Source organism: Mytilus trossulus, chromosome 4 (assembly GCF_036588685.1).
Source record: "Mytilus trossulus isolate FHL-02 chromosome 4, PNRI_Mtr1.1.1.hap1, whole genome shotgun sequence".
NCBI classification, from domain to species: Eukaryota; Metazoa; Mollusca; class Bivalvia; order Mytilida; family Mytilidae; genus Mytilus; species Mytilus trossulus.
This window is the reverse complement of record NC_086376.1, coordinates 54,969,748-54,995,937: the sequence shown is the minus strand read 5'-3', so window position 1 is coordinate 54,995,937 and position 26,190 is coordinate 54,969,748. Positions and strand designations below refer to the sequence as shown.

Here is a 26,190-nt window from a genome sequence, read left to right as displayed (position 1 = left end):
ACGTGACATAAATGTCAATATTAAGACACGCAACAGTTACATATTATAACTGTTTTTGATTGAAGTACGAATGGATTTGGTACAAGGTATATGAACAATATTATAACTTTCCCATTTTAGACTTGAGGAAACAACTGTCAGATACAAGACATGAAAAATTACCGCCACATTTAATATTTAGTACATAATTGATATGTCTAAATTGATACCAGCTCCACAATTCAGAGTCGTTTCATTCATATTTTTTCCTCTGAACACAACATAAAATACAGCGAAAAATATGGAAATTACTTTTTTTTAATTCGTTTCATGATCGAATTCTATAATTCCCAATAGGTACTACAATTTATACATTTTTACGTCTAACTTAAATCATTTCCTACCATTCACCAGTTTAGATCTACAAAGGAGTCAAACAGAAGCAGAACACTATAACAGGCATTATACCAAAGAAAGTTTCCATAATGATTGAATTTCAAAACACGAAAAACGGACAAAATAGTTTTGATCAAGGCACAATTAATTCTTTAGAACAGGTGTTTGAATTTTATTAAACAAAAAGTATGTAATCAGATAACATGGTTTGAAGTATTCCTTTGTATCAATCCCAGCAGTAAATTTTCATTATAAAAGCTTATATGTACATTGAATTATGTAGCTAGTGATACTAGAAGAAACGATAAATACTACTATTTCAAATATAAGTAAAGTAAGTGTACCTTTCGGAATGTCTTGCAGGTATTCTTTGTTGTCTTTTTTGTATGGGTATTTATTTCTACCATTATGTATAGATTGGTCTGGTACTGCAGCTACGGATACGATCTCTTCTGTAAAATGAGCAAAAGGTGTCGTTGTTCGGGCTTTTTCTTCTGTTTACGAGAAACAAAAGAAATCGTAATTTATTTTAGTAAATTATTTGAAAATATAACGTTTTTTACAAACAAACGTATTTTAATGTGTTGCGATTGTTTAGTCTAAAGTGCAAAGCAGATGTGCTAATATTTAAAACTGGTGTTCATCCTATAGATTGGTGTTTTATAAAAAGTAAACTCACAAAACTACTGAACTCCGAGGAAAGATAAAATCGGAAAGTCCCTAATTAAATGGCAAAATCAGATGATAAAACACATCAAACGAACGGACAACAACTGTCATATTCCTGACTTGATTGTTTCTAGTCCTAAATTCAAATCTAATAGCCTTTAAAGATTGTAATATCTCAAGCTAGCATGATTTTTAATGACCGTTTTTTTTTTGGAGGTTGTATTTCTAATTCAATATGTTTATTTTTCATGTCAAATGTTTATATTGATACATTTTACTTGTTATCTTTAAGAATAATGTAGGTAAATCAGTAATAAGCAAAAAAGTAATCTTTACTCCAAAATGTTAAGCCCAAATAATACCATGGTGACGTTTATGAATTAGCCCTTTGTATCCACATTTGTTTTTTGGAAATATATGAACCTGGGGTTTGTGTTACTCAGTGTTTGGTTTTTGATATTATTTCTTGTGTACTGTTGTTTGTTTGATTGTCTTTTTCATCTTTTTTTGCCACGTTATCAGTTTATTTTCGACTTCTAAATTTGAATGTTCCTTGGCATTTTTCGCCTATGTCTATCACTACTACTGCATCGATTATACTTCATTTATGTAAGGAAAATGAGAACATTGCAGTCGATTCGAATACCCCAAATTCAAGCTACTATTACAACTGTTACAGGAAGACTGTCTTTTAACATTCATCAATATTGTTATTCATTTTAAAAGAAAAATTTGACAGTTCTATTATTTGCTTTCTTTATAAATAATATAACTGTATTACCCAATGTAAGGCTTTAAAAGTTTTGACCAATTTGAGATATTCAAATAAACTCTTCATAGAAACCAGGTTTAAATTTTGTTTTTTACGCCAGACGCGCGTTTCGTCTACAAAAGACTCATCGGTAACGCTCGAATCCAAAAAAAAGTTAAAAAGACCAAATGAAGTACGAAGTTGAAAAGCATTGAGGACCAACATTCTTAACCGTTTTGCCAAATACAGCTTAGTTAAAATATTCCTGAGGTAGAACATCCTTAGTTTTAACTCTATTGTAGCAGTTTTTAAGTTTAAAAAAAAACATTCATTGAAACATAAACGAAACTGCCGCTTAATTTTCGTCATAAGTATTTTTAGAAAAAACATACCATATAAAAACATGGTTTCACTATCTCCACCTAATTCATTTGATGCTTCACAAGTATAATGACCAAAGTCTTTTTCTTCAAGGCTCATTATTCTTAAATTAAGTGTAAGAGTATGTGGTTCGTCTTCATAAACATTTGTCCGTATATCCCAGCGTTGTTCGACAGGTGCCTTTCCTTTGTACCATATTCCAACTGCTTGCGGTGACGCAGAAATGATACATGATAAAATTGTTTCTTTCCCCACACGTTGACTTATCTTCTTATTTAAAAGATGCACTTCAGGTGGAACTACAGGACAGAAACGTGAAACATGACAAATTATCGAAATACAGATACTCGAAAAAGTAAACAAAAAAAATACCGAACTCCGAGCTAATTTCAAAAGCTCTTAATCAAATGGCAAAATCAAAAGCTTAAACACATCAATTGATTGGATAACAACTGTCATATTCCTGACTTGGTACAGTATAATCAACATTAATTTTATCAGTTAATATGAATTTTTAAAAAACGTTAAATAAATAGTCATGATTTGCTTCAACCAAAAATATTCCAATTTCTATGCTTCTTGATTCTAGTTTTTCAGTATCATTGTCTATAAAAGGAAAATTGAATTTGACATTTTTTAGTGAAAAATATGTATAGTTTTTTTGTGTCATTCATATTTTGAAAAAATGGATATCAGATGCATCGAATTTAACAACACATAATGTTAACTTGCTCCTCTTTTACAATTTCCGGAGACTAATTTCGTGAGTCTGTACTCTATCTATAATAAGTTATACTGACTACTCTACAACCACATAATGTAAGAATACATCATATTGTTTCTGAAAGTACATTGACAATGTACCGATAGTGGGTTTTTTCAATCTTGCATGTGAATATGCCCGCATTTATGTTTGCTCTTGATTCATGTATTGTCCTCTATTTTTTTGCTCCCTTTTGAAAAGTAAAATCACAAAAATACTGAACTTAGAGGAAAATCAATTCGGAAAATCCATAATTACATGGCTAAATCAAATAACAAAACGCATCAAAAACGAGTGGACAAGAACTGTCATATTCCTGACTTGCTACAGACATTTTCAAATGTAGAAAATGGTGGATTAAACCTGGTTCTATAGCGCTAACCCTCAAAAAATATTTAAGATATTTAAAGCTAGTTTAGTATCTTTTCCGCCAATAACTCCTTTGATATTACATGCAATGTTCCTTTAGTTTAAATGATGTTTGGTTGACATTTTTTTCATGTCATATTAGCTTTATCATTCAGCAATACTTATCAATAATTTATACATACACTGCACATCAACATATATTTCTTTGGAGACATCGTTCCCGATTCCGTTAGATGCTACACATTCATATGTTCCGTCACAGTTTCTTGATATATTGTGTATCACTAATATTTCTCCAGGGTTACCTAAGGCTGAGTACAAACAATATTTAGATAAATTTCAAATTCAAACTATAATAACTCATTTTTCTCAATCAAATATATAGTTTTTTTTCAAATTTAAATCAACATGTTTGTTCAGTGAACAAGTTATATGATAGTGATGAAATGTAATACAATGTATACGGTGATGCTAATCAGGTGAAATCTATTGTATTGGTTATTTAAATATATGTATGTAAAACTATTGTAAGTATAAACTCAATTTACTTTCTCCATGGTCAAGTGAGGCTGTTAAAAATAAAGAGGTCACTAAGTATGCGACATGGGCTACTCAGGTATTTATATATCAGGAAATGACTGATTTAAATATTTGTTATCGTTAAAATATATTAAGGTAAATAAATAGTGTTCTTCAAAGGAAAGTGTTTGCTTTTAAAGTTTGAAACAGAATACCAGGAACTATTTTGTTTATAATTACGAATTCTTCCGAGAGAACTTCCTTTTAAGATTTACGCATACAAGTAAGAGTAAATTGTACGCATTTAATCATAATATATTACTTTAGTATAACTTTTTCTGTCTTTGGGTTCTATGTTTGGAATACGAATACATGTCATACAAAAAAAAACATTATTAAATGTGCAAAACAATCTTTTTTAATCAAGGGAAAAAAATCGTAAAAGGCCAAAATTCTTTGGTGCATGAGTTCCCAACAATACTATGGTGGTTTCTAGCTAGAAAGTAAACCTGTTTTCTTGTGAGACAAAATTTTCGTTTCAAATAAATTCCTGCTACTTATTATATATTTAATTTGTTCGTTTGTCACGACAGTACTTCAATGGTGCTGGTCTTTATTGTATTTTATACTGTACTCGTTCTATTTGAGCAGTTTAAATGCGTTGACTGTATATTTCTATGTCATATATAGTCACTGAGCCGATATCACTTTTCCTCCTGAATATTAACATTCCAACGTATACAATGAAGAGTGGAATGACGAAAGTTTATTTCTTTATAAAATTGTAGGGAAAACAAAATTCATTTGTTGATATTTTTGGTTAAAAACCTATAAATTATTATGAATCATGCTTATTGTTGATATTTTAGTCCATACTCAAACGAATTCGTTCACGATTATAGATTGGTCTCAACAGGCAATGTACATATCATTGTGTTGTATATATTTCTCCGCCAGATGTGAGGCCTCAGTCTAAAGGTTTTCCCCCAATATTTAAATCAAAGGAATAACAATAACACAAAAACTCACAATTGCAAATATTTTTTTTCTAGAATGCATTATAAAGATAATAGTAGTGTATTGACTTGACATAACAACGATATAAGGATTCGGCACGAAACGGGAATAAACCTCGACAGAGTGTCGCATTTCCACGTTTCTAAGTCTCATCCTTCAATCGTTGATATGTCAAGTCAATATACTATTAATTGCTATGCGTTCTTGCATATCGTCCAATCGCTCCATACGTTCCGTGTAAATGAATTTCCACTAGAATCTACTAAATATGTAAAACTAAACAATATTTATCTTAGTTTCATTTTTCTCAAATTTACTCCCTTTTTCTCTGTTTTACTCATTATTTTCCTATAATTTCTTTTATTTTTTACTGGACGTTAAGCACAACCATCAATCAATAAATCATTTTGTATACAATGTTTACCTTCTTTTTTCTCTATTTTACTATACACAGTTTTTCTAAACCACAAAATTTCTGGCTGAGGTTTTCCAGTCGCGTTACAAGTTAGTTGAATTGTTGAGCCTTCTCGTACAACTTGATTAGAGCTCGACCAGTACTCGTTGATGTCTGGGGGTACTATCAGAGAAAAATATTATATTTGAAAATTAATTTAGTTTATACTAATGTGTAATCATTATCATGCCATAGACGTTAAATATTATAAATAAACTATATTATAACTGATAAACATTAAAATATCGTAAATGCACAGCAAGGCGACAGCAACTGCTTAAATGACAATGTTTTAATATATTCCGTTGTTAAATAATATCAATATAAGAAATGTCGATATAATTGTTCCTTTTGATCATTTGCAAAAGTCCCACCCCATCCCCCAAAAAAATATTCGCTTAGCTGTTTGAATTCATATTTCTTCTAGGGGACATTGCCTCCAAGAAAAAAATATCCTTACGGAGGTTAAGCGAGCGGTAAAATCCTATTATCCAACATGTTCATTTCATGCAAGCATAAGAAACGAACATCTAAATAAATGAGGATTTTGATGGAAATTCGAAATTTACGAGAGAAAAAAAGAAAGCAAATGCTCATTACATATGTATGGGTGAAAATGTTATCTTGGACATGTATATTTTTGTTTACTTTCTTTTGATACCTATTCAGACTCGGACTTCTTTTAATCTGAGATTACTGTGCGTATTACTGTGTTTTTTTTTCTACATTGGCTAGAGGTAAAGGGAGAGGGTTGAGATATCCAAAAACATGTTTAACCCCGCCGCATTTTTTGCGCTTATTCTAAGTCAGGAGCCTCTGACTTTTCTTATTCTTGTATGATTTTTGATTTGAGTTCCTTTATATATATATTCGGAGTATAGTATGACGTCTATTTAATATAAAATGTACACATTTTTGTTTAGGTGCTAGCGGAAGAACGCCTCCGGGAACGGATTTTTCCCGCTGTATTAAAGACCCATAAGTGGCACCTAGGATCAACCCCAGTTTTTGAAAGGTTTCTGTTGCTCAGTATTAAGCTTTTTATGTTGTGTTTTTTGTGCACTATTGTTTGTCTGTTTTACTCTTTCTTTTTAAACCATGGCGTTGTCAGTTTATGTTCGACTTGAGTGTTTGAATGTCCCTCTGATATCTTTCGCTTCTCTTTTATTTATACACTTGATAGATACGAAGATTTTTTTTAAATTCAGGCGTCAGTAGTTATTAAAGGTACCAGGATCAGATAATATTAAACATATTATTTATGTCTTATCAATAAACTCATCACAGACACCAGGATTAAAATTATGTACGCCATACGCGCGTTACTTCTACAAAAGACTATTGGTGACTCGATTAAAACAAAAGTTTAAAAGGTCAATTGAATAACAAATTTAAAGACAGTTTAGAATACAAAGTTCAAAATATTTTGCCAAACACAGCTCAGGAATAAAATAGTGCATGGTTATATCATCGTGCTTGCATGCTGACGCATGTCGGAATTGAATGTATGTCATTCTTTCTTGACGCGTAATGTATATTCGATGTAATGCATATGTAATAACATACCTAACACTGTTAAATAAATACGTTTTACCAGAACTGGTTTAGTGTTGAGGGTACATGTATACATTCCATGGTCGCTATATCGTACTTGGCGAATTAGGAGATTCCAGTCAGGAATGGTGGATCGATCTATATCCATCCGTATATCGTCCATTAATCTTCTATCCCCTTGAGATATTAAAATTTTCTTCGGATTCATCCAGGCGACCTATCATATAACAGATATAGTAATTTTGTACAAATTAAATTGGTAGGTTATATATTACTGCGCCACTGCATAAGATACGTACTTTTGTGGTTCTTAAACAAGGTTACACTTTTTTATTACTATGTTAAAGAGTTTGAAGTACACATTTGTTATTATTCATTATTTTCATGATTCTTGTTTGAGTTTGACAAAAAAATGTTGAACTGAAAAAATCTTTAAATGTCGGAACAATGTACTGTAACATGCATTTCTTCAAGCTTACAAAACGATTAAGTTTAATCACCGTTTAAGTCCCAGATTAATTATTATGATGACTACGTAATATGCTATTTGCTGGTGTCTCATTTATTAATCCATACATCCTCCTCTTCGTATACCAATTAAAACTAGATTTGTAATTGCTTGCAAAAACGGATGACACCCTTCCTCATTGCCAGGGTAACGACAACCATTTTGAAAATTCCAAGGTCAAACAGCGCATCAACACATGCAAATTATCCTTTTTGTTAAATTTAATTCAAATTTGAAGCATTTTAAAAATTTTGACATTTTTGCTTTTTCCATAGTATCGGCGGCCATTTTTGAAATTCCAAAGTCAAATATCGTATCTGATACAAAGACAACGCAATCTTTAAAAAAAATTTACCGTATAATTCTGCTGGTTTTCAACTGCACAAGGCAAAATTTTCATTTGTCCGGCTACAGCTGTAACGTTTAGTGGTCGAGTGTCAAATCTTGGATATGTATATCCGTTACAGTTATATCCAACCATAACTACCAATACTGAAATTCAAAGAAATATATAAATTTGAAACACAACGAAATTTATCCAAATCAAAATGAATAAATACCAATTGAAGCTTTTTGGTGTTATGTGACATGAATATGACCACAAAGCTTTTTGGTGTCATGAGACATGCGAAGATTACAATAAAGCTTTTTAATGTCATGCGACATGAATTACCATAAAGTGTTTTGGTGCCATGTGACATACGCAGATTACTATAAAGCTTTTTGGTGTCATGTGACATACGAATATTACCATAAAGCCTTTTGGTGTCATGTGACATATGAATATAACCATACAGTAAGTTTGAACTCGTGGAAATCATGATAATAATTTCATCCTTTCCAATAACCTTTTGCAGCTTTCAGACAAAGTTGATGCAAGAAACAACGTGATATGCACCAAAAATATGATTTGCAAAAATGTGTAGCTACGGACCATAAAAGACCCTCACGGGTATTCCATGTCGTCAACCCCCTTCCTCTATGTAGCTACCGACCATGCAGGACCCAAATGGGTAGTCAAGGTCGTCAAATCCCGTTCTCTATGTAAATAAAGCGATGACAAGGGAAATGTTGTTGAAAAATATAATACTGTAATTAAAAGCAAATATTCCTATGTCTGTGAAAAAATGTTGTTCAGAAGGGTCTTCCTGTTTACATGTGCAACATTGTGTATGCTCTTTAATGATTTCACGTAGTGGAGATAAACACAACCGTTTTGAAGAATCAAACATAGAAAAATAGAATAGTACAGAGGAAGGACATAGGACAATTGCAATGAAACAAGAACACGCATTTGTTAGATTTAACTGCTATGTTTTATTCTTTTTATATTTTTAAACTGGACATTGAAGAAATCTCAAGATGTATTATATTTTTTTTTTATTCTGATGTTAATTACTTCATGTTTTACATTTCAATCTGATTTGATCTAACACAAAAGTTCCTGGTTCGATCTCCGATCCGGTGAGAACATTTAAGGGATTGTATTATCGGCTCTCCATTAACACAATTTGCGAGTATGGCCTTCATGGACGATTAATGGCTGACCCTTGTTAAGAGAGAGTCATATCTCTTGCACGTAAAAGACACCCTTGAAGATTTCGAAATAGAGTATGCTAATGCCGCGATAAGGCACCACTTGCACCCGCAAGGTTGAAAGGGATTAATATAAGTTGCAATAACTTATTTCCCAAGCCGCTATAAATAAATATGTTTAAACTACATGACATACCAGATTTTAAAATGTATTAATATGGTGAATTTCTCTACAATCAAACATGGTTCTGAAGGCTTCAACTTGCAAAATATAAAATTACATTTTTAAATGTACGACTGTACCGTCTGATAATGTTCTTGTTGGCATTCTGTTTTAAAAATCATTTACATTAACAAATCAAAAAAAAAATCCATTTTGGTTTTTATTTTGAAAATGGAAAATCTGTGAGACATGTGTTAGAGAAACATTAAAGCTTCTGTATGTTTTGAAATGCTATATTGATTTGTCCGTTAAAGCCATTTAAAACCGCAAAAGCTTAAGGTTAAAAAACCGAAAATTAGTAGTTAGGAATGTTGCTTTTACAGTTTTAGGAGCGATGATTTATTTGATCACGAAGGACAATGATATAAACTGCTTGAGGTTGCTATTAAAGTATTCATTAAATATAATTCCTCTCCAGTTGTTCAACCATCTGCCGATATACTCTTCAGTTAATGCACTTTTTAGTTCATCAGAGTCCAGCTGATTGACTGAAAACAAAAGTAAATAAGGAAATATGGCGCCTATTGTTCATTTAATTTTTCTGGTTATATGACATTTGAATTTATTTAATGTCATTTTTATGGTCATAATGTAAAATATACTGATTCATGGCAGTAAATATCCATATTTTCATATTTCATTACAGGATGTCAAGGTACATCATCTAGCTATTGCCTGACATCGACCAGACCGTACAATGTGGACCGGAGTATGTCGTCATATTTTGAGGGAGCATGCATATGTGAAGGAATGGTTTAATAATAAAGATACTTGTAAAAAACTATATATCACTGGAATCAAAATTCTCTCTTGTTTAAAAGAAATAAAAATAAAGCGTACTTCTAATATAATTTAAAAGTTCTATCCAGAGATAAAACATATATATATAATAAAACATGTGTTGAATTACCATCCAAAATTTGACAACTTGTCTCACCTTATCCGCGAAAGTTGGAAAGATATCGAAAAACATCCTAAACTATCCAAGATCTTTCCCCAGCCACCTGTACTGGCTTTCCGCAGGCCCAAAAGCCTTAAAGACTTGCTGGTGAGAGCTGAGTTATGCTCTCAAGCAGGCTCTTCGTCAGTGGGCTCTTGTAAGGGTTGTGGAAACAAACGATGTCTGACTTGCAAACAAATACTGGATACCCAGACTTTTAACAGTCACTCCACTGGTACAGAATACACCATATTTTGCAATGTTAATTGCAAGACTACTAATGTTGTGTATCTCCTACAGTGTAAATGTGGTAAACAGTATGTTGGCGAGTCAGAACAGCCGTTTCACAAACGAATGAACGGTCATCGTAGCGACTACCAATGCAAGCCAGACCTCCCTCTTAGTCGACATTTGAGATCCCCTGGCCACACTAAGGCAGATCTCAATCGACTGACCATTACTATCATTGACCACAACTCTGCTTGGTCTAGGGAGGATAGACTTACTCGGGAAAGATTTTGGATAAGAAAATTAACAACTTTGGCACCAAATGGGATAAATGAAAAGATGTAATTCGACACCATGCAGTGCTTCACATCTGGGTTATATTACTTATTATTACAGTCCCCGTTTTTATTTCTTTACCTTACTCATCTCTAAAATATATCTGTTGAATATAACAATCTAAATTGCTCAATTTTTTTAGGGATGTATAAGTACCAAGCCACGTCCAACTATTTTACTTTAGTCAAAATGTGTTATTATTTTTAAACGGCCGTTTATTTTAAACATCGCAGACTCTAATGTTACTACACTACAGTTGTCAAATCTGAAATATTTAGAAATTTAGACCGTTCAGTGCTGTTTATTTAGAAATAAGACCGTTCAATGCTGTTTATTTGGAATTCTTATTGACGCAATCTTTCTTGTAACATCATAATTATCGACTGTGAAAGCTTTAGAATTGTGCTAGTTCATATCGCACATTATTATTTTTATTTAAAACATTTATTTGAACTCTCTGATGTAATTAGTCATATAACCTATTTCATATTCAACATATTTTTGCAATGATGCAAGCGTCTTAACTGATGTTCGGTTTGACTTTTTTTATTGTATATAATTCAAGATTTAGTAAAAGTTTAATCTAACGAGACTCAAAGATGATTCATTTCACATCAGAATCTGACTGACGAAGGATATCTGTTATCCGAAATATTTATAAATAATTACATTTATAGTTCCTTTTTGTGTTATTGGTGTTGTTATGTACACTTTTTAGGCGTTTATATAATTTATTTTATTGTGTACATGTATCGTTACTTGTAACGATCCAGCGCCCTCGTGGGAAAAATCGTTGACTATTATTCAGACGTTTTATAATAAAACATGTATTATATCTAATTTGTAAAATTTTTTTAATCAATCAACCTGTTTTAATTGAAAGCTAATTAACTAAATGTTTACAATTATATACAAAAACATGATACTTGTTCATCAATTAAGTAAATAAAAAGGTGTTTCCTTTCATAGTTATTTTAATCGGGAAATAACCCCTATTTTTTTATACGAAACTGTTTAAAGCACCCATTGTTTAAACATGGTCCCAGATAGCTTCACCTGGATGAAAAAGCATTGAGGGTACGGAATCGGCCGAGTTGTGACGAATGGATGAAAAAGATGTGTAATTTTAGAACTTACCCGGAATGGAATGAATAGCGATTATGTGTATTCTGAAGTTCCATGCCATGCTCTATGCTCATTGTATGCTTATGTTATCATGAAAAGCCATTACATTTGTTAACATCTTAATACCGAGTGTTAGCGATGTACAAATGTATTTTAAAATGCTGACAAATATAACTTAAAGACATGATAGAATTATTTCGATTCTAATAGGAATATTTTGAACCTTTGTACGTTGAAGCTGACATACAATACATGCTCGAAATGTCGCCTTTTTGTTTTTAAGAACCAAAACGTTATAGAAAATCGACAGTTTAACAGTAAAATAGACCAAACTCATTTAAACTTACATTTATAATGTTTTTGTTCAATTTTCTGGCGAGCAGCTCCAACACAATTGTGCATTATGAACTCCGGCGTTGTTCAAAATTCATGTGACAGTTTAATTTCTTACTTGTAACAGCAATCATGTGTAGCCAAAGTTTTATTGGAATTAGAACACGACTTTGTATCCAAAGCTCAAGAAGAACGTTATATTATAATGCGTATAAGATTGCACTGGTACCTGGAAGTAGGGTAGTTAAGAAACAGGTACTTCTGATCTGAGCATCGGTTTAAAATGTCAGTATACATGTTTTATATGTTATATCTAAACATAGATTTAATACCCATAGGGTAATACATCACTGATCTTAATATAAGCTGATACGCAGAGATCCCATGGTACCCATCGACTTGTGCATTAGTATTGTAGTAAGAAAGTTCTGGAATATTTAGGAGTCATCTTCAATATAACAATTTAGTAAAGTGGCTGTGTACGGAAATATGTATGCGGATAGCCATAGGCAAATAAATATTGCGTCAAGTTAAATAAAGACTTGGTTAAAATACCACACGTGTGAGTATATGTACTAAGGAAATAAATAACACATTCTCCATTCTTAAACATCCGATTCGTATCTTACTTAAAAAGTATGATTCAGCAAAGCACTCGATCTTAAGCCTTTGACATGTTTGGGAAAGCAGGAAAATTACATAATTTTCAATTTGAGAAAAAATTATCACTTTCGGTGTCAATAAACTTAACCGATTGTACTCTCAGGGGCTGAAAGTTAACTATATCAATGACACAGACCAAATGTTAGTAATATATATATAGATACATGATTGATACCAACGAAGTTTTGCATGTTTTTCATTTCGTGTCGGTTCTTTTATTCTTTGTGGTTGTTTTTTGAAATATATAGTAAAAGTGTAGCCTAGTAATGGCAAACTTAACAAAAGAATTCAATATGACCGTTTTTTACGCCTTCCTTCATTTTGTCATATAAATATGCTTCACAAAAAGTTGAGAAACGGAACGAAAATAACCCGATAAAATACTTCCATTTTCCCCTTTAATAGGCAACATTGACCTTAAATGGGTTTGGCTGTATATTTTAATTATATATTTGGCCTTTTTGGTGATATCTGAAGTAGATTTAGAGAGGTTCCAGCTTTTGTTAGAAAAAAATTGGTTGATTGTATTAGGAATTACTGAAGCATGCCGGACTGGAGCGGGATACCTCTTAGGCAGTCAGTGGGCACCCACTTACGAAAATTTCTGAATCCGCCACTGGATATAGCTCTTCAACTGATTCAGTTCTTCTGTCGGCATACTTGGCTTTAAAATATTCGACTTTGGGCGTTCCTAATAAAGGAAAATCTAAATAAGCATTTTGGACGCACGAAATTCACAAAGTGTGCGTGTTCTGCTTTTTAAAGAATTATTAACATTGAGTCTCGGTATGAAGAGACCTTTCATTAAATGATCTTAAAAGTTTACTTCACTGAGTGGCAGATCCAGTCACGCATCAGTGATTCCTTATATAATCAACCAAATTTCCCATAAAAAAAACCCTCCCTGGATCCACCTATGTCACTTTACCTGTAACCTTATCTTTATACCAAATTAACGTATTTTGGGATATATTATAAGAGAGCTTCTGTTATGAAACTTCGAGGAACTCTCCTCCGTCAACATTTAGTGATAAGGGTGTATTTATAAAAGCTATTCTGAATGATTTAATAATAATACAAATGATCTTTCGATTTCAACAAAACTACTGGGAGGTAAATTCGATGCTGGGGAATGAAACGAAGATTGCATGATAATCGGTAGTTGTGATATTTATTTGCCTCTTCCCGTTGCTATAAAAGAGACATCAAGAACACTTGTTCGCGTGTATGTTTCAATCGATACGTGAGAAAATCTCTAACAAAACAATTATCCTGTCAAAATCGCATTCAATAACTATTTGTTAAGAATCAATTATTCTTAGAGTTAACAATAATATTTTCTCTTGTTAAAAGAATTCCTTCGAGCTATATTGAAACACTTGCGTTCTAAAATCTTATTAGCTCAAGTAAATTTCTTAATTAGCTGAAACGTTGATTCTCTTTTTGTAATAAATCACTTTTTGATATCAACAAATCATATAAATAACGATTTGATTGAAATAAAGAAGGAAAATATGACATGATTTAATCGTAAATATGATTTTTAATTATTCGCATATGGAACCGTAAAGTTTTATAACATTGCAAAAAATAATACGAAAATTGACAAAAGTTGGCTAATGCTGAATGCAATTTACAACCCACAACCCTACCTATCACGTTTGAAAGTGTACATTACGTAACTTCCTCTTATTAGATATTACAAGAGTCTTTATGCCATAAATTTTACCCTAGACTTTTATTAATGAAAGTGAAGGCAAATACCAGGATTGATGCGAAAAAAATACCTCTCATTAGATTTGAAAATAAGTGCCCCAATTTTACAAGATCGGACCATTCCAAACAAATAATCTTTCATTTCTGCTAGCATTGAAAAGTCGTAACTTTTGTGTGTCATATTTAATGGGCAATATTGTGTCATATTGATAAACTTCAGTTTAAAATTGTATAACATGTCAGCAACTGGGCCTTGAGTAACCGACCGGAAATTAGCTGATCCGATATTTGATAATACATGAAGTACAACAATAGCGCTTCTTTCTTTTTTTTTTATATATATAATCAGAGACATATAATACATGTATTATATGTCTCTGATATAATAGACACTATGTTGATGTTATAAAGAAAAAGTTCATAGTTGTTATGTTACCTCAAATAGTCCCATTAATAATACAAGGGGACCTGCCAAATCCTATTCATCATTATATTGTTAATTCTTATTTCATATCTATATGTATGATCTACTAGAATATTGATCTATAAATGTTTCGAGTTTATTGTTTGGCGTATTATATGAAACAATAAACTTGTTATCAACTGTATAAATAGGGATATGAAGTCCCTCAAGGGAACTGAACTTCAGAATAGTAAATGTGAAGAAAAAACGTGCTGTGATTAAAATTAAGCACGTACGTACAGTTCAAAAATATCCAATACACGTAAGAATGATATCATTATATAGACAATGTACATACTAGAAGTACTCGCTTTCTGCATAAACTTTACAGTGATTTAGGTATTGGCATTTGACAGACATACACGTATTTTCCTTAAATGTAAACGTTTTAAGTGCTTTTATAAATCTAACAGTTATAATGTTTGGACGAAGAACAACATGTCCAATATCGTTAATTAAGCAGTTTACGACTGTCACTTCATAAGTCTGTAAACTATTAAATTAAACATATTATGTCCTGTCTTTCCCCTTCCTAGCTTCGTAAAGACTTTATTGCATCAAATATATATTTTCGCCTTTCAAAGGGGTGAGGGTTAGGGTTTCTTTATCCAAGTCCATTTTTTCTCTCTCACGCAAACCGCGATTTTCGACGCTATAAATCAAATTTTTTTTTCTTAAAATTTAGAATTATATGGGGAAAATCTTGATTCAGAACTTTTTTAGGTTAACTGTTTGAAAATACTATTTGTTTTCATCTACTTTTTTAAGGACATCCCACCCCCAGCCTTTTTTCACCCTGGTGCATGACAAAATCATTGTGTGTGGCAAATTCAAGTCGCATTTTACTTTGTGCAGTTACAGCACATTTCCGGGTTAGGGAACGATAATTGAGCACTCACATTATCGGCCGTCCCACTGTCTATATCACTCTGCTCAGCTCTTAATAAAATTGCATATCAAGGTTTTTTGACGTCGAATAGGATGACACAAAACCGTGATATGCAAATTGATTTACAAACGTTGCCTGACCCTAACATCGGTCTGTACCTTTACTGTGAAAAATGAAATGAAAAATGCACAACACAACATATATAATGGATATAAAAATCAGTGGTTAACATACGTGTAAAGCTATAGTTTAAATCATCTTCAACGATACAAAGTTTAGGATAAGATTCTGTGTATACAAGTATGTACGAAAAACATTTTCAGAACACAGCAGATTTGAATGCATAGATATTTTTTCCTTAATTAAAGCCTATTTAGAATTCAAACATAATTACATTGAATTATAAGCACTTGCCATCTGCTGTCTTGTGAGTTATCTAAAACTCTTTGCATGTTTGAAACATTTCAGATGTAATTATCCAGTTAATGATTGCTGAGCCCTGGTATTAAACGACGAAAACGTTTGTAAAATTATGTAAGAGATACCCTTCATTAAATAATTGAACAGAAAACAAACCGCACATTGCTAACAATGTCAGCTCCAGAAAACTACGAAATCCATTAGGTGCAACATCTAAAATGTAACTTGAATACGTTTTAAGCAAGAGATTACAGGAGGATCACTTCGTTTACAGAGAAAACAGTTTGTAAATCAAATTATAACACATTCTCACTCAAATGACCGTGATACGTTTCTTTTTGATATCTTAATCTCTTATTGCTGACATGTTGGTGTACTAAAGATGTCGGAATTAAAAAAAATCTAACCAAACATATTTTCAGTGTGTATAATATTCGTATTCTTTGTAGGAAGATTTTCTCCTAAGCAACCACTATTTTGAAATAAGCTAGTTTGATTCTTGTGAGTTTCAGGAATTTCTGAACTAACCGAGAAAAAAAAACAGATAAGGGGAATGCACTACAGTACTGATCCACATCATCACACAAATGCAAATTAATAAATTATTCTGATATTTTAAGGGGTCAACTGAGATAGGAGGGGTAGTTTAATACCATCATGGTAACTTTACCATTTGATTGGGACTTTCCGTTTTAAATTTCCTCTGAGTTCAGTATTTTTGTGACTTTTCTTTTTACTATTGGTGATCCATAGATATAAGACAATGTGGTATGATTGCCAATGAGACAACTCTCTACTCACTGAATCACAATTGTAAAAAGTAAACCATTCTACTAAGATCGAAGTTTGAAAATATTTTAAAATTATGACGCATAATTATGCACAGTGTTATTAGTGTTAGTCTGTTCTTTTATATGCCTGACCTTCGTCAACTTATTTGTTTTGTTTTTTGTGATATTTCTGTAAAATCAATTAACAATTGTATCATGGGGTTTGTCGTTTAAAAGTTCTTCACCGACACACCATCCTAAAAAATATGTTTTAAAAATGATTAGAAATAATTATTGTAAAATTAAAAATGACATTAAAAAAAATTGTCAATTGTGATTCATAAAACCGTAACCCTTGTCACTCCTACCTACAAATATACATAACTGCAACTGTTGAAGCCCAATTAAGTCTCCCTTAATTTTATGCACTATAAATTTAAATGATAAAATAATTATCGTCTTTTTTACTTGTTCTTTGTTTGTTCTTTGTTTAAGACCTTTTGAATGATTCTCAGTCTATAAATGTCATTCCCATAAATAACTGCACTCCTTAGTATTCTGAACCTGGTAGGCAGTAAATTGAAAATCACATGACAAATAATGTATTTAGACACATGCACAAATAATAAAAAGACATACATTGTATATAGAAGATGACAACAGTCTTAAACAAAACACAGGTTTTGATTCACGAAAACCACGGCTGATGGTTAAAAAAACGCTCAAGAAAATCAAAACAAATCGGAACAACACAAGCAAGTTTTTTAAAGTTTCCTCATTAAACTTTAGAAAAAGAACTCTATTTTGTTCGAATAATTTTAACTAAATAGTTTGGTATACTAGTATCACACTAAGGCCCCTGCTGTTGAAGGGTGTGAGAACTATTCCTAGTTAGAAATAACACTTTATTAATTTAATTAGATCCGAAAGGTTTTACGTTCCATATTTAATGCAAGATGGAACTCATTATGCATATCAAAGTCAGATAACTTAAAGTAAGATCTAAACGGGTATCTTCTGAACGATGTCTATGACGTGATCATTTTGAGAAAAATATGGATTGCTCATCGGAGTTTTGATAATCCTTGTACAAATTTAACAACTGTTTGACAATTGTGTGTGCTTTTGATACAAATATGCAATAAAGTAATTATTCACAAAATAAAAGGAATACATGCATTATTATTTCGATTTTCAGCTATATAGTTAGATATATATAAACGAGTCTAAATTGGAAACTACGTTCAAACCTATTGCGTTGGATAAAAACCGCAATTTTTATACGTGAGCATGTAAAACAAATTTCGTTGTAGAAGGGTTTAAATACAGCACAAACACCATTTTCCAAAAAAGTGAAAAAGTATATTTAAACAAAACGCATTTGACTAACAGGTCGAACAACGATGTTCTTTAACCCTGCTGACTGCCATTGGCGATTGTCAAATAAAATTGATCACAAGATGTAACAAAATGGATCTTAATATAAATTTAATACTAAACAGAAAACAATTAACTTGTAGCCACGATGTTATGCCACAAACATTAGGCGTCAATATTTTATTTTTGTACACCAGATCCGGATTTTGACAATAAATGTCTCTTCAGTGATGTAAGGGATCGAAACGGTATTTGGAAGGCCATATAAAAAGTACCCTCATTCTTATATAGACTTTTGAATTTTAAGAGAAAATATGTATATATAATGCAAAGAAGTGAAGTTGTATTTAAATTTTCCCAAAATCTGTATCATAGACCATTTTCTGTACCTTGACATTACAATGATAAGACATCTTTCTAAATAGAGAATAGCGCTGTTGATACCTTTTCAAAACTTTAATAGGCGCGAATTGATTCTGACCGTCCTCGGGCGATATCTTTTCGCTCCAAAAATGAACTTATTTTCGCCACAACTTATTTGCACAAATACTACTTTTGCACAACTGCAATTAAAAAATTATAGATATCATTTGCGCCAATAAAAAAAAATCATCTAATTACGCCCATTCTATGAACTTCAACTTAATTGACTTCCCTCCTCCTTCATTAATTCATGCTGAGGACCAGAAATTTACCGACTGACAGAGTTAAAGACAAACCATATACTGATGTCATCTTTCTTTGTTAAAACACCAATATCATCAAGAGTTTTGTGAGATTCGAATTGATTGAAATTCGTCTAGGTGTTTGAAGTTTCCTTCTTTCTCTGTACCTGTTGGATTGACGAACATGTTTCAAATCTTTCTTTTCAAAGTGTTCTTCGTCAATTTATAAGATCTCTGAATTAATTATTGTAGTATGTCGCTCATGTACATGTAACATATCAGAAGCTACAGGTTAATGTAGCGCAATTTGATTCTATTTACTGGCGCACTAGACATCATCAGAAAAATAGAAAGTGGCGCAATAGTTACCTTTTCAAAACTTTAATTGGCACAAATTGATTCTGCCATGTCCTCAATATTCAAGTGAGTGTGGAAATGGAATACTTCACTGAACAATATTGAAGTTTTGGCTTTTACACATACACATTACCTGATTTAAAATAACAACGTAAATAAATATAATTTTATGTTAATCTGGTAAAAGATTTGAAAAAAATAATAACTTCAAGTGTTGTTGACCCAAAATACATATATAAATAAACCATGAAATGGTAACTGGGTAAATATGTTGTTATGCATTGCCCATAGGAAAAGGCTGAAGGGTTATACTAATATACCCAATAAAAATGAATACAATTGAAAGTTCAAAATGAATTTTCATTAAAAATACATACCTGTACATAGTACATAAATATCCAACATGGAATACTGTTGTGTCATATTTAAATAGGCTTATTTCATATAGAAATCCAATTCATGATAGTAAAATCTTATAATATCACTGCCTCTGTTTTCTATTCACAAAATCTTGAATGATATGTATTTCTTAAATCTAATATGCGTCGAATGCACGTGTTTCTTCATTCTGAAAATAAAAAATGTGATTTTCCTCATTAATCTCTCTATACCTGTCAATCATTTTTGTAATGTATATACCCGGGTAATATAATAACATAATTTTATGTACTTATAACAAACATTACAGTACACAATTAATTGTCTGTATTGTTTTTAGCAGAAACGGAGATTTCATTTGCGTATTCTCTAATACTTTTTATAATTATTATGAAAACATAATAGCATAAGAAGTAGAAATTTAATTAACACATACTCATCAATTTTCAAAAGAATCTACTTTGACTTGAAGAGAAAATGACGAGTCAATGTTTGCTTATCATGTAATTAAAGCTTTCAAAATTTCTGGAATCTCGCTTTCCTATTTTGATATTCTTTCCGTATTCAATCATTGATACATTCGGAACACATTCGGCTTTCCCTGTTGAAGTATAGAAGTAGTTACGTTTCCATTCACTTAACTTTTTTTAACGAGTCTTTTAAAATCTAAATAGTCATATTAACAATATATACATGGACTATATATTGAAGATCCCCCTCATCTCTGTTTATTCGCAAATATCCCATTAAGAGCCTATATATGAAACAAAATTATGTGTCGGTTATAATTTCTATTTAAGTTCATTCTCTGATTGAAAGTGACTGCGATGTAAAAAAAAAAAAAACACTTCTTTGCCAAAACCCTATCTAACGCCATCAATCATAAATATAATTCGAAAGAAGTAAAAAAGGCAGTAAATAAAATCGTTATATTTCACCCAAATTTGCTTTTATTAGTAAATTCTTGTTGCTGTAATAAGTACATAAGAAAAAAGAAAGTGCAAAAGTCTGTTAGTATTTAAAAGAAGTTATATCAAATGCATTCAATTTTTTCCACAACATGTTCTACAGGTGCTGCAGTCTGGTATAACATCTGAGGCGGTTTATTATTTAGTGAATATTTTACAAATTTTAAGAATTGCATTTACTAACTTACTTGATTTCAAACTGTGTGTTAATGATTTTATACAATAATTATGTTGTCAACTATTCATAAACCATCTTGTATGTGTAAATCATATGAGTTTATTTACAACCACCGGGTCGATGCCACTTCTGGTGGAGTTTTATTTCCCCGAGGATATCACCAGCCTAGTAGTCAGAAATTCTGTGCTGACATGAATTATCAATGATATGGTCATATTCATAATAAACTGTTTATAAAACTTTTTAATTTTTAAAAAACTAAGGCATATATTACCTTAGCTGTATTTGGCAAATATTTTAGGAATTTTGGTCCTCAATGCTCTTCAACTTCGTACTTTATTTAGTCTTTTTAACTTTTTTGGATTAGAGCGTCACTAATCAGTCGTTTGTAGACGAAATGTCCGTCTGGCGTAAATACAAAATTTAATCCTGGAATTATATGAGTTTATTCGAAACCTTACACATTGATCAAACATAAGAAGTCAATCCTTCAGAAGATCTGTTGCGAGTAAAAGAGTAACTATCTTTTATTTGGCTTGTTACCATAACAAAAACAGCTTAAACTGGATAAACCGTTGGCAACGAGCACACAATGATACTATGTCCCGGGATTTTCCGATTTGGTTTTCCTCTGAGTTTAGTATTTTTGTGATTTTACTTTTTTCCCAGCACACATCCAAAGGAAAGTCTATGATTTGAAAAGGACCCATATAACCCACAAATGTTAAATGTTATAGAAGCAGACGAATTCAAAGGGACCGATGGAAGGTCTTCCTCAACTCACATGTAATAAAGTTTTGGTTTATTTTTTGTATGTTTTCTGATTTATGAATGCCATCCCTTTCCAGGCAACCATTTCAGTAGCCCTCTAAGCAATTTTGTCCATCAATTTTCCTTCAAGAGTTGTTTTTGTCAAAAAACTAAAATACATTTATTTCATTTAAACTGCAGTAGCAGTTTATTTTTGCAAATAACTGTTTTTTTCCTTTATAAAATGCAGATTGGGTGTGTGACTGTGATAACAGTAAAAACACACATTGAAAGGGGAAACCCTCTTAGCCATGTAGTGAACAATTTGTGCAAAATAAAAACATCAGCTAGTGATAACTCCCCTAATTACCGATAATCTGTGTCCTGAAATAATACATAAAAACATAAACCACTCATCTGAACTGTAAAACTGATAACGCGCTTTTATATAAAGATTTATTTATTTCCACGAAAACAAATGCATATGAGCAGAAAAATGGATAAAAATGAAATCACAATTGATGGAAGGGAAACTTCTATCATCCACCAAGTAGTCAGAGGCACTGATTATTGTCTTCACATTCATATATTTATTAACTCAATCAGATATTTCCAATTTTTATTCACTTTTAATCCGTCAGATATCGATTACTGTATAAAATCTAAGGACAGTAAAATCTTAATTCTAGTTTCAATGGCATTTGTTATCTCATAGTTCGTTTCTGTGTGTGTTGTATTGTCATTTTCTTTTTTTGTTGCACATCAGCGTTTCCGTTGTTTCGTTGTCTTCCTCTTATAGTTACCTCAGTTTTAGTTTGTAAACCAGGGTTGTTTTCTCTCAATCGATTTATGACTTTCGAAGAGCGGTATACTACTGTTGCCTTTACTTACCTAACTTTAGGTTGTATTTATGTATTAATTCCAGTAGATTTATCTATCTATCGTTTTTAGTATAATATTTATTGAAGAAATAACTTATATGGAGGAATTATATTTTAAATGTATGCTGATACTGATAAGGTATCCGTCTGTTTAAATTAAGATTGCGGACTCTATTTCATGGATCCCCAACCATTCGAAAATTGTACAAATAACAAATATATATACATATACATTCATGCTTTATTTGTTTCTATTATTTTAGGTATTCTGCGTACTCCTCGCAAAAAAACGATTTCTATTTTCTTTTTTACTTGAAAGTTAAAAATTGTAGCCGACGAATTTTTGTTTGTTTTGTTTTTGTTTGTTGCTGTTGTAGTTGTTGCCTGTTTTTCATCTTTTTTTGCATCAACAGAAAATATAAATTTTTGAACAAATTGTCTTGACGCAGCAAAAATATTTTGTTAGACTCTCTAGCTGTTTCGTTAGTCTACGCCAATATAGTTTGTCTTTGCGTGAAATAAGTACCCGTTACAATCAATTCTTCATCTTTTATATAAGCTTTGGATTTCAAGTATTTTGGCCACGAGGATCACTGAATAGACATGTATTGTCGAAATGCGCATATGGTGCAAGAAAATTGGTACCGTTAATTTGATTCTATATTTTATTTTTTATTTTTTTCATTTTTGTATCTGTGAGCTTTAACTTTTAATAATTTAATTACATATACAGATGCACGTCACTATGTTTATTTCACATAACAAATATAAAGTAAAATACAAAAATGTGTGATGGTTGAATTTGCATAAAACACATTGCGTTTCCGATAAGCTGAAATTTATCTGAAAGTAGGTGGCAGTAAAAATAAACTTTAATTGATGATTACTTAGACTACACTGGATTAACGAGGATCATATTTTGATTTATTTATGTTTTATTTATTTTGTCTGTAGCGATCACTTAACGAGAAACATCTGAATCAAAAGCTTTAAGCTTGGCTCAAAGATTGGTTCAATATCTTCAAAATACTTTGTAAAAATGTCAGGAATAAACAAAGCTACTTTGATGTTTAACTACAATCATCACTAGTTTTGTTTGCTTCTCAAAGCACGTGTTAAAAAAAATCCTACTCCAAAATGAAACTCCTTTGTTTTCTTTATACCACAATCACATATATATCATATTGTTTTGAACAGAAATATCAAAGATACAAATCAGTTGACAGCAATGTGTTATATACCTTCGTATATCTGTCATACTTAACTATTAAAGAGTACTTATTTTCAAATAAAGAACCAATTAAAGGCACAATGGTTCTTAAATTGAAACAATATCTAAAACACATTACGGAATATTTAGAAACTGTTTAATCATATAAAATCTGTTGAATTGCTATTATTTAAGCTCTTGTATTAAGAACTCAATGATCATTGCGAACATTAACATTTCCCATGCGACTGGTTACATGATAGAAGCAGAATTTAATGCTAGTATCTGATCCAGTTAACAAAATTGAGGACCTCAACACCGTATTAAACGCAATGGCTATCAAACAAATACCATGACCGCTTTGTAATAGGGATAAAACGAGAAATTGGAAAACAAATCAATTGCTAAGGAAGGTTTCAGCGTAAGTTTGTTAGAAGATATCAGATTCCCAATTGTGCAATAAATTCGAATAACTTTACGTATTATATCCCAAAGAAACATTTTATTTGAAAATAAAACAAGGTTTTGCTTAATTAATTAAATGTCATTAACACGTCAGAAACATAAGGGAAAATGGATGAACGATGTCTTAAAAGGACATAGGGGACATACTTTTACATTTAAAGTAATATGTAAAGCCAGAATCATATAAAACATGTATTATATGTGTTTGATAAAGCCAACAAGGTATTTCGAAGTAACTGTTATAATGGGGGAAAACATTTTCATCTGACTAAATGTAAATAATCATGGCAAGAGAAAATCATGCTAATTTGGAGAAATATTACAAATACAATACTGCTTGCACTAGTTTACAGTACTGTTTACATCAAATCAAGAAGGATAATGAATAAACAAACAAAAAAAGGGAAACAGATACGACACATTACGAAAAACAGTAGACATCGACATTGAAAACTAAAAACAAATTAAATCCATGGAATCCGAAACAACAGGGGCGACCCGTTTGCCTCTTGCAAGTCTTGTGAAAAAAAATTGATATGCAGACAAGCTACTGTTCCAATTGTTCTTTTTTATGAATTCCAACAAGAGGCATTTGCTTCATTTACCTCAATGTAGTTACGGCCCTGTCAGCTCAAGAGTCTCGAGTGCACACTCAATTAAGAAAACAAATACAATGTACGTGTTACTTATCAATTTTGGAGGTCATAAGAAAGATAACAAAAATACTGAAGTCCGAGGAACATTCCAAACGGAAAGAACCCTTATCATATAGCAAAATCAAATGATAAAACACATCACACGAATGGACAACAACTGTCATAGTTCTGTCTGTTTGTTTGTTTTGTTTAGATTTTACATTGTTTCGTTTTAGTAACAATCCTGTTGTTTGGATTTTCAACTAATAAAATTCTTATTTTTATTCCTATTCCTGACCAGGAACGCATGCATTCTCAAACGTAGAAAATGGTGGATTGAACCTGGTTTTATAACGCACTGTTCCGACTTATTTTGAATCAATGTTTATTTTCTTTCTGAGCGTCTCTGATGAGTCTTATGCAGACGAAACGTGCATCTGGCGTATTAGATTGTAACCCTGGTACCTTTGATAACTTTTATAATAAAATCTACTTGTCACCTTAGAAAATGATTTTGCTACATGTATTACATGCATTTGGTTTTGATGTTATATTTGTTATTCTCGTGGTGTTTTGTCTGTTGCTTGGTCCGTTTCTGTGTGTGTTGCGTTTCGGTGTTGTGTCGTTGTTCTCCTCTTATATTTAATGCGTTTCCCTCGGTTTTAGTTTGTTACCCCGATTTTGTTTTTTGTCCATGGATTTATGAGTTTTGAACAGCGGTATACTACTGTTGCCTTTATTGACAGATAAATCACATTAATCTCATTAAACCAAGAGTTGTTGAAATTCACTTTTGCACATAAGATGAAGTTGTATAGACGTTAAAACGGTGCAATTTAAAATCGAAAGTCATAAATCGATTGAAATACCCAATCCGGGTTACAAACTAAAACTGAGGTAAACCCATCAACTATAAGAGGAAAAAACAAAACAACATAAGCACTGAAGTGCAACAAACAACCAAAACCAAACTGCAACACACAAAGACACGAACCCTTAATGCAAAATCGTGTTCTAACAACTTAAAGCTTTCTTTTAGATTGTGCCACTGCCAAAGTAAATCAATCAATCAGTTTTTTTAACGTGGTCGTTTTATAGAGGAAACCTAATATGCGCCTCGTCAAAACTCTTGAATTTAAACTTAACAATTAGTTTAGATGCACTGATTATGACTGTGATCTAAACTACACACAAGTTGGATCTATAATGAATTATGTGATTTTCCCCCCTAACCTATTTCACGGCTTCGTGTTCGACAATAATATATTCTACAATCAACAGTCAAAAACAAGAATTTCTAATCTTAAATAGTGTGGACTCAATC

The 26,190-nt window shown here is 31.7% G+C and overlaps 1 protein-coding gene across 3 annotated transcripts in view; it reads right to left on the bottom strand.

Moving 5' to 3' along the window:
* Positions 1–26,190, bottom strand: part of LOC134714005 (protein CEPU-1-like) — a 42,892-nt gene that overhangs the window by 379 nt on the left and 16,323 nt on the right. For 2 of the 3 annotated variants that reach the window (XM_063575259.1, XM_063575260.1), the window contains exons 2-8: positions 19,779–19,969; positions 7,716–7,852; positions 6,865–7,069; positions 5,269–5,421; positions 3,491–3,619; positions 2,188–2,475; positions 720–869 (exon numbers count right to left, since the gene is read on the bottom strand). In XM_063575259.1, the coding sequence (XP_063431329.1) occupies positions 720–869; positions 2,188–2,475; positions 3,491–3,619; positions 5,269–5,421; positions 6,865–7,069; positions 7,716–7,852; positions 19,779–19,824 (1,108 nt within the window). In that variant the 5' untranslated portion in view covers positions 19,825–19,969. The remainder of the gene's footprint in view (positions 1–719; positions 870–2,187; positions 2,476–3,490; positions 3,620–5,268; positions 5,422–6,864; positions 7,070–7,715; positions 7,853–19,778; positions 19,970–26,190) is intronic. The other variant, XM_063575261.1, reaches the window with a different exon arrangement.